We start from the raw sequence: 10,506 nt of genomic DNA, 5'->3' as shown, positions 1-10,506 counted from the left end.
TCATGTGTAAATGGGTTAAATATATTTTTTTATGACTTAAAGGGGATGAATTATGTAATACATACTTTTTGGTAACATGCATGAAATGTTGATATTTTCATGGTTTTGCAGATGAAGACTGAAAAATTAAGCATATGGCATTAAGGCAAGCCATGGAGTCAAGCACTGCAATAATTAAGGTCAACTGATCTCATGCAGCCAGCTGATTCACTCTAAGCACACTATTGAATAATCGCTCTTATGCTTACATATTTAAATTGCTCTTGCCTGGCTAAGCCGCTATCTGGAAGCTGCTCCTGCAACCCCCCTCCACCCCAGCTCCTCCTTTATTCTGCATCTACCTTAATCAATGTTATTCTGATGTCATTTATGTCTGCCCTGCTCTGGGGTTTTTGCTGCTTCTCTCCCTGCTTCATGCTTTCCTTATCGGCATGGGAAGAGCAGGAGCATGTGCTGTTCCTGCTTAATGCTCCCCATGTAGGCTCCTGGAAAGGCAGGAGGATCCCAGAACAGCCACACTGCCAAACAGATTAGTGGTAGGTTTAGTAGAAGATTGCAAGACTAGAAACAATAACAGCTGGCAAAGAGATTAAAACAGATGCAGCCATAGCCGTGGTCAGAATTGGACAATATCTCTTTATTACAAGAAGAGCAGAGCCACACTGAAAGCTTTTCTTGGACAGGCCTCAGCACGTTGAATTTACCATCTGGCTCCACTGATACCAATATCGTGCTGATAATTTGGTGCATCCCTACTAAAATTGCTCTCACAGCGTAGAAACTCTTAAGCCTCAGAAGTCCTCCTCACTGCTCCTGACATTTCTTTTTGTTTACATCCGGAGCTCTGTTATCCACCAAACTAAACAAGGCTTTGCTTTTTCTGAACTCATCAATTTGTAAGTGGAGCATATTTTTCCATGTTGGGTGATACTCCTTCCATACACCAGCAGAGGGAGCTGTTTATGCCTTTGATTAGTTTGCTGCCATCCAAGGATCCAGTTTTCTAGCTTTTAAATCATCTGTCACCTTGTATCAGTAAAACCTTGTCATGAAGTTGTAATACAACTTAGTTTTAATTGCATGAAGTTCAGAAAACCATAAAATATATCAAAAACTGTTAAAAGTTTGTACTTGTGCCACCAGGTCTGCGTACAGAATTGTCTGGGCCCCTGACAAACCCTCATGGGCGAACTTCTTTTTGCCACTTTGTTCCCATACTTGCCATTTTTTATTTTCAGTTTTTGCCCCATTTAATTTTTTTTTTTTTTTTTTTTTTTTTTTTTTTTACTCTTTTTGGCTGATGTTTGCCACTTTTTTGCCACTGGTTGCCACTTACAGCACATTTTTGTAACTTTCACACCTTTTTGCAATATCTTATTGCCACCTTTGCCCAGTCTATAAACTTTTTTAGAAATTTTTGCCAAATGTAACCCATTTTATATCCCTTTTTATGCTGATTGCCACATTTTTGCTGCTGGTGGCCCATTTTTATCACCCCTTTTTTGCTGCTTTTAACCCATTTTTACAGCTTTTTGCCCCCTTTATTCATTTTTGCCACATTTGCCACTTTTCTCACATTTTTACCATTTTAAACCAAAGTTTTGCCACTTTTTTTTTGTCAATTTTCCCCAGTTTTGCTTCTTCTTTTTGCCACTTTCAACCCATTTTCCACCTTTTTGCCCATTTTTGCTGTTATTCTTTGCAGCCTTAGCACATTTTTGCCCCATGTTTATAATTTTACATTATTTATGCCTCTTTTTTTTTTTGCTAATTTTTGCCTTTTTTCTCCACTTATTACACATATTTGCCACTTCATTTAGCAGCTTTTGCAAATTTTTGCTTCATTTTACCCCTTTCTTCACATTTTTGGCCATTTATGGCATTTGTCACCCATTTCTGCAACTTTTTTTTGCCACTTTTGATAATTTCTTACTACTTTTTTGCCTTTTTTTGTCCATTTTTTCCACTTTTGCCTCTTTGTTTTTACCACTTTGGACCCATTGTTGTTGCTTTCACAAGTATTTAATTTTTTCCATGTAAAAGTTGCCTCAGTTTATGCCACATTATTTTCTGGCATCCTTATTTTGTGCACATTATGGCTTTGCTATGAAGTGTGGCAATTCTTCCTTAATCATTTAGTTCAGTGTGCCCATCCACATTTTGAACATTAACAATAAAAAGGTAAGTCTTTTAATGGATCATGATTTTGCTGACCTTTGTGGCCTCCCAGTTTTGCTGGGACCCAGCTGTCTCTCCCCTTTGAGATGAGTAAACCTAAATCCTCAAAGAAAAGGTTCACCAGAGACCTGCCATGCTTGTAGCTCACCTTATTACGTTAAATAACCAGCAGAGGGCGACACAAGCCCGTTTAAACCAACGTGCTCACTCAAAACACTGCAAAAAAATTAGACAAATGAAATATTTTAACCTTTAATTCATCCTTTTGAACTTTGGTTTAGTCATATTTTCTTTACTGAGCGTAAACAACCACGTGTAGTTATGACGTACTCCTCTTGATAATACTGCTGATCGATTTCTTAGTTTATCAGACATAAAAGCCAGAGTCATGCTTTGTTACTCCTTGAATAACCTTAAAGTTCAAATAAATATGAGCTACTTTAAAATAATGGAATCTCCTGTAAATAATGGATTAATTACCAGTGGAATAACTGGTTCAGACTCCGTGTGGAACTGCTGGATGTCAGAGGACATTTCTTACAGTGTGTGACGTGCGGGGGCCGAGCAGAGGGCTGCTCTGCTCTGATTTAAGTTCCAGTCTCTGTGGATGAGTTATCACTCTGAGAGGCCGTCGGTGAGAGGAGCCGCCGCGTCACGAGAGAGGATTTAGGAAACAGCGGAACTTATTTACAGTGGATTTACGCACCCGAGGCGCATGGCACAACCAGGCTGGCACAACCAGATGATGCTTTTACCCACTTTGTTTGACTTTTGAAAGAGAGGGAAGGAGGCAGAGAGCTAGGGAGACGTATGTGTTGGCGTGAGGGTGCCACAGCCGGCCGTGTCTCCTCTTCAGTGCCCCTACTCTCTGGGACTTCTCCGGGACGCGACATGGGATGCAGAAGCGCGCTGGGATGGTGCCTGCTCGTGGCGTTGCCCTACTGCTTCCTCCCTCTCAGCTCAGGTAACATCACTGTGGCGGTGATGCTCCCGGACAACCACCACAAGTACCCGTGGGCTCTGCCGCGCGTCTTCCCGGCCATCCTCATGGCGCACGAGGACCTCCACGGTAAACACGGGCTGCTTCTCGGCCGCTCCATCAACATCCTCAACTACAGCACGGAGGACCCTTTAGTGGGCTCGTGCGCGGAGAGTCGAGCGCAGGTGGTGGCCGTGGACGCGAAGCTTTACATCCGCCCGGACGCTTTCTTCGGACCTGGGTGCGTGTACCCACTAGCCTCCGTGGGGCGTTTCGCGTCTCACTGGAAACTCCCTCTGATCACCGCTGGAGGACCCGCGTACGGCTTCTACAAGCGCGACGAGTACAGGACCATCGTGCGCAGCGGGCCGTCCTCTACCAAACTGGGGGACTTCGCCAACGTGCTGCACACCCACTTTAACTGGACGTCCCGCGCCATGGTCATCTTCCACGACCTGCGGCAGGACGACCGGCCGCACTACTTCCTGTCTGAGGGGATCTACCTGAACCTGAAGGACGAGATGAACATCACGGTGGAGGCTTTTCCGTACGAGGACGACACCAAGTACTTCAAGGATCTCATCACGTTCATAAAGGAACGAGGGAGAAGTAAGTGCATGCTGGGAGAAAAGGTGGGAAGTTTAGAGTTGGCTGTCGCTGTTACACATTTAACTCTTATTGCGCATGATCAATACATCTGATAGTGATCACTCTACACAAGACTGAAGCTTAAGCTGCTGCAGTGACATAGGCATCCCCTCCATTCATCCAAATTATTTTAACAACAAGTAAGTTTGTTTTCTTTTATCATAATGTCATGCATACAATCATATTCCCATTCCACACTAGGGATTTAATCTGACTAGGATCATGGAATAAAAGAAGAGAATAAAGAAAAACGAAATGATTTTTAATCAGGCTATTTTGCCCATATCCAAGACTTTGAGACAAAATAAGGAAGTCTAAACACAAAAAAACTGAACACCCATTCAGTTTTTAATCTATTACTGGCAGGGGCCTGATTAGGGTGCGTGTGGCCCTCAGGATGCCAGTTGCCTATCTCAGCTGATGGTCTGCTATATAAATAAAAATAAAGATGGATTGTCCCTGCATTAAAAAATAAATAAAAACACTTACAACACCGAAATCAACACTTATCTCTCACTTCCTGCTTTCTTTGGCCTATTTTTCATTATTCTCATCAATCAAGCAAAATGAAAACATTTGTTGATTTTAAATGTCTTATTTCATATTTATTTGAGGGTGGGTAGGTGGAGAGATCTTGTTAAGCTATCAACCACGTACTGTAGCTCAAATCAGAGTCAAATAACTAATCACATGTAAACTTAATATAAAACATATCAAGATTCTACATACAAGATATGGCTGTTAAAATGAGACTAATGCTGATGCAGTTTTATTGAACATAAACATTTTTCAATGTCTCTCTCCTTTAATAGGCTTACCTTCTGCATTCAGGTCATCCACTGATCAAAGCAGACAAAAGTCACACGGCGCCATATCCAGAGAATAGGGATAAGGATTTGTTTTAGGACCAGAAACTGCTTTACTGGGAGCGCAGTGTGAGCTGGCGCGTTGTCTTGATGAAGAATGAAACCATTTTTCCACAATTGTGGTGTCTGTCTTCTGGCTTTTCCTCACATTTTTTTCTGTTTGTAATCGTCTTGATTCACCCTCCTGGAACCCACTCCACCAAAATTATACCCTTAATGTCAAAGAAAACAATCAACATGGCCTTGGATTTGGACGTGCTCTGTTGTGCTTTCCTCAGCCTCGGTGTTGATGCTGTTTTCTGATGCAGTGGATTTCAAACTTTTGCTGCAGAAGGCACACCTAAGATCAACCCAGAATCTCAAGACACACCATAGCAATATCCATGCAAAATAGGCTTTTTAACACAAGGGAAACACTTTATTTTAATGGGCCTAAATTACCTAGTAATTTACAAGTTATAACATGGGGATATGGTTTATTAAGAAGGTATTTACCTGGTAATAATGTCTTGATTATCAAGTCATTCCATGTAATGTTGTAGCAGTTAATAGGTGGTATTTTACCTGAACTGCCTAAGTAACCCTAACCTCCTAACCCTACAAATTATTTTGGTCAGTGCTCTGTTCCTTATTTATATTTCTGGGCATTGGCAACCCTAGTTTCATCACATGTAATCACTCCTTCTAAAAAACTGTGACTCCTCCAATTTGTTCCAAAATTTCTCCACAAATTTGCTTGTGTTTCCCTTTTTGATCAGGAGTCAGAAGTTTCAGGACAACTTTGGCACATGCAAAAAAAAAAAAAATACCAAACGGTCTCTTTATCAATGAAGTCCATTTCTGCTATCATTCTTATACTGAGTCGTTGATCTTTACGAGCCATTTGTTCAATTTGTTGAATGTTTTCAGAAGTTTTTGATGTGCATGGGTGCCCAGAACATCCTTTTTATCTTCAATAAATCTTTTGTGCCATTCGAAGATGTGACAAGATTCAGCTGCCGTTTTGTTCAATTTCACCTAACATTTAAAGTTAATGCATTGCACAATGTTTAGGCATCATTTTCCAAAGCCTTAGCAAAAACACAGGCACTTCCATCAGTAGCTAGCAGTGAGCTAAAGATGCCACTTATTGGAAATTTACAGCAGTTGTGAATACTCAACCTTTAATGAAATAACACTTGATGTGACTGATTATTTATCTCTTTATTTAATAGCCAAGCATCGTAGAAATGAGCATAACACCAGGTGGGGTTGCCAGATCTTGCAAGAGAAACAAGCAGTGAGGCCTGTAGAAACAATCCTAAAAGAAGCAGCTTTGCTACTCAAAAGAGCCCGGCCTTGCCAACCACACTGTGCAAAAGGGAGGCCACTTTTTAACAGTATAAGTACATAAATAGTTACATTGCATAAGCGGCCATAAATGATTTACTGAAACTTGTAATTTTACAATCTCAATCAAGATATTGCACATTTGGGGCTGTCAAAAAATCTTCAAGGATAGATTTCGTTTCCAAAAAACTACAAAAAATAAGTTATAAATAGAATGATGTAGAACTGCCAGCTGTTTATTCTGATTGCTTCTGGCGTTTATCAGAAGTGGCATGGCTGCTTGACTCATCTACCATTTGAAGTTAGATCCATTCTGATAACACTTTAAAGGGGACCCTGAAGGTTTGCCATCATTACCCCTTGAGACATTCATACTGATGCTGCAACGGCATGATATTCAGTGTCCCTGTCTGTTAGTTTACAATATTTGTCAATGTTTTTGAAGTGCAAGAGAGAAAAGTTAGACATGCAGGCTGTCTCACTGGCTCCACTGATCCTCTTCTTGCCTCTGTTAAGCCTCTGTGATTACCCCTGAAGCCAGCAAAGAGAGGGCAGATCATTTCATCCCCCACTTAGTCTCTATAGTGAATGTAGAGTGTCACAGAGGCACAAATATCAAAAATCAGCCTGCTGTCCGTCCCCTCTGAGCCTGTGTATGGGGGGGATGGAGGACAGAAGAGATGGAGTGGGGGTTATCAGGGGATAAGATCCTGCAACAGGTCAAAAAACAGGAGGAGTACAGGGAGCAAAGTACACTTAATTATGCAATTACACTTTAGAAACAAGCTAAACTAAACTATTCTTTTAAGTAATTTTAACCCAAAGTTGCTTATAATAAGTGGACCTGGCAACCCTGGCATCAGTTGGCTGTAATAAGCAATGCAACATCAAACCCAGGTCTCCTCTTATCATTGGAAGCATACATAGAAATGTTCATAACGCTATAGATATGCAAAATTAGGTTTGTGGTGCTCAACTGAAACAAAACTAGAGAGAACTAGAGATGCACTGTTACTTCTTAGACAGTATAAAACAAATAGCCTTTGATTTCCTGCAAGAGGTGTTTTTACAACTTATCTTTGAAGAATGTGGCATTATCCTGAAATAGAGCAGATCACCAGCTGGTTACAATAACGCTGGAGAGAGGAAGTCCCCTTTAACTGGATGATGTTTATGGCAACACTTACGTAAATTGTCCCACACCAGTCACCTACAGGCTGATTTATATCTCTTCTCAATGCGCATAAAGGCTCAAGCCGACTCATAGTGTATTAGTTTAGCAGATTTTTTTATAGTGCATTTCTTATTAATTTGGAGCCCTCCTTTTCAGTGTTTTACCCAAACTGCTGCAGTGGGAGATTCCTCTCCTTCACTCTGAGGTCACAGTGAAGTTTCTCTTCTTTTTTTCACAGCAGATACAAACAGTTTGAGTGGAAAAGGTGCAGGGAGAAGCCTGTTTATTCCGGAGTTATTACACAGGAATGTTTAGGCTGTGGGCAGTCTGCTGCTTTACTGCCTGCAGGGACGACCACCACCTGCGTTTTAAAAGGCAGATCAAATAGGTGCCCTCTCAGCTTAAACATGCCCTGAAGGTGAAGACAAACTTTACAGAGACTGTCACACAAGTTGACTTTTTCAGATTGAAGTTTGTAGATGGAAATGTTTCCAAAGACACCACATAAGTCATGTTAAAGTTTTAGGAAACATATTTATGAATTGCATGTGAAATGAAGCATCTGGGCTAGGGCTGTGTCATAAGGATCAAAAATCTTAACCCATTATTTTTTTTTAGCTGAATTGTGATACATGATAATTGGAGATATTTTTTTGTAAAGACTAAAAAAGATGTTTCAGGAGTAAGAAGCTTTGATATGATTCTAGTTAAAATCAAACAATGTTAATGCTGATCTCTATTATAATTAAGTATAGTCCTTATTATCGTACTAATGATTGCACTGGTCTGTTATAATAGGCCACAAAAGAGTATGGTCTAGACCTGCCCCCTTTGTAAAGTGTCTTGGGATAACTTTAGTTATGATTGGCACCATACACACAAAGTCATTGACTGATGGAAACCTGTTTAACACCACAGAAATAGAAGTCATAGATGCCCAATATTGGGCAGTTTTTCCTATTTAAATATCTAAAATTGGTGACACACTCCTTTACACTGACAAAATATTACAGACTGTTAGAAAGTTGTTCACCTCTTTCTTGGCTTGGTTTTATCTAAGCAGGGCAAATATATGAGCCCGTGACATCAACAGCTGGAATTATAAAAGCACTGACAGTTCATTTCAATTCAGTCTGCTGTTAGCTGATGTCTCTCCCTTCATTAAAAGGTAACAGCCAGTTGAATGCTGCATTTTTGTCCACTGTGAGGCAAATTTCCCAATTCTATCAGCCACTGGGACCTAGAGGTTATTAAAAGTATCATAATAGCGAGATTTGTGCCAGAAAACAGTAAATTGAATTCTGTCTCTCTGCTCCGGCACAGAGCCAGGCAGCTGAGCTCTGATCAGAAGTTTTTTTTTTTTTTTGGAGACGATCATACGTCTCATGAGTGGGTGTGGCTTCAGCTCATTCAACCATCCTCGACCAGATATTACTGCTTCATTTTAATTATTTTGAAGCTTCATTTTCTAAACTTAGAGATATTTTTTATGACTGAAATGTGGTCTGGTGGTTCATATCACAGTGGCCTGTCATACAACGAACCAAAAATGCAGGTATTTTTTATCACTATACAGGGACTTTAAAAGTAACGATAGCTTTTATGAGTTTGCTCGCTATTTTTTAAAAAAGAAAACAATAAATGATCCAATATTGGGTGTTTCTGACTTTTCTTGGCATGATATACAAACAGCATCAATATGTTTTGTTTTTTACAAATACTGAGTGATCTTGATTAAATCATACATGCTTGAAAATGATGAATCACCATTGAGCCTTAACATTTTAAATAGATTATCTTGTGATCTGTAAGCATATGACAGTTAGTGGTTTTAAACTTCTTTTTTTTTACTGAGAACTATGCCTGTGAAACTGCCAGAAATTAAACAATTCCCATGACTGATCAATAAAATATAGTTCAATGGCAATTTACAATGCAGCTTATTGATGAAAATCTCACTTTTTATGCAGTGTGACATCTCTTATTCTATAAATAGATATAAACAATATAACCTCAACTGGTATCTCATTTAAAAATGTTTGTAATTACCTCATAAAGTTAATCTTGGAGACTAGGGTTTAATGTCTCACTCCATGAGACTTTATTTTACTTCAAAAAGGAGCAAAATGATACTGACTTTTATGATGCTTCAGTGTCGTGGAATAGGATCTTCTCTTTTAACGCTTTGAAAGTTATTTAGGAGAAAAGACATGAAAGCATTGATTTTTCCTTCTAACAAAACAAACAGCAGCTGTATTTAGTCAAACATGAATCACTGAGCAGCGTGGCTGTTAAATCGCTCGTCACTGTTCTCTCTTTAAGTTTAATTGACTGAAACACTGTGAGGCTGACTTCATCATTACTGCTGTTGTGAAAAGTTAACTGTCTGACTGAGAGCCACGTGTGCAGCTGAGCGTTCGTTTGCGTACGAGAGGAGACGGAGAGGACTGGAGATGATGAATCAAACACTCAGTCATGTTTTTTCATTATTATTTCATAGCAGTGACAAATTCTTACAGAAATGGTAAAAATAACTACCGGTTTTTGTTGGTTGGACATAACACTTAATAAGAAGTCATTTTAGGGTTTCCATGGTAATAAAAATCCCTCTACTTGGCCATTTTACTGAGTGAGGTCATAGTGATTACATTTTAGAAAATTAAAATAATCAGTCACTGCAGCGTCTACAGAAGGAATTATGGGAAAATATGTAGAAGTGTCTTGCTCATTATAAAGAAACTTCCATCCAGCAACATAAAACAAGCAATTAGTCTATTAAAAATAGGTGAAGCACTGAGTTAATGGATTTAGGGGGCGATTAATAAATGATATAGCTTTAACAATCAGGTAAAACACAATGACACCCTGAGGACAGAACAACCATATGGATAGATACACATATGACAATGCAGTTAGTTCAGAAACAATGGATCCATAGCATGGGTCTGAATAAGAGGGTGCAATAAGCTTGATCTGTAAAGGAGGAGGCTGGGGTGGAGGAGGTGAAGCTTTCTCAGCACAGCAACGTGGTGCATCAGCATTAATGCAAGCAGGGATTAGTGGGAAGTGTGGCGTATTTAAATGGACCGCTTTGTCAAGGGAAAGAGCTGTGATTTATGAATCTTAATTTTGGCCCATGTCGTATTAGAAGTGAAGGAGCCATATCGCCACCTTGAACCCTCATGAGTTGTTATAGCCATACTAGCTGTAACCCAACAGCCGTGTTTTTATAACTTTATGACTGAATCTGCAAAGTTAATGGTATCGAAACATTCATTGATGGAAAAAGTACAATAGTTTCCTCTGAAATGCTTGATTTGGAGTAAATGTTA

The 10,506-nt window shown here is 39.7% G+C and overlaps 1 protein-coding gene across 1 annotated transcript in view; it reads left to right on the top strand.

Moving 5' to 3' along the window:
• The first annotated feature begins 2,778 nt into the window (after window positions 1–2,778).
• Window positions 2,779–10,506, top strand: part of LOC121525691 (atrial natriuretic peptide receptor 2) — a 133,026-nt gene continuing 125,298 nt past the window's right edge. Inside the window, exon 1 of the mRNA XM_041811800.1 lies at window positions 2,779–3,766. Coding sequence (XP_041667734.1) covers window positions 2,989–3,766 — 778 coding nt within the window. The 5' untranslated portion in view covers window positions 2,779–2,988. The remainder of the gene's footprint in view (window positions 3,767–10,506) is intronic.

This window comes from Cheilinus undulatus, linkage group 17 (assembly GCF_018320785.1).
Source record: "Cheilinus undulatus linkage group 17, ASM1832078v1, whole genome shotgun sequence".
In the NCBI taxonomy this organism is placed as follows: Eukaryota; Metazoa; Chordata; class Actinopteri; order Labriformes; family Labridae; genus Cheilinus; species Cheilinus undulatus.
The sequence above is the reverse complement of the archived record's forward strand: the minus strand, read 5'-3'. Positions and strand labels throughout refer to the sequence as shown.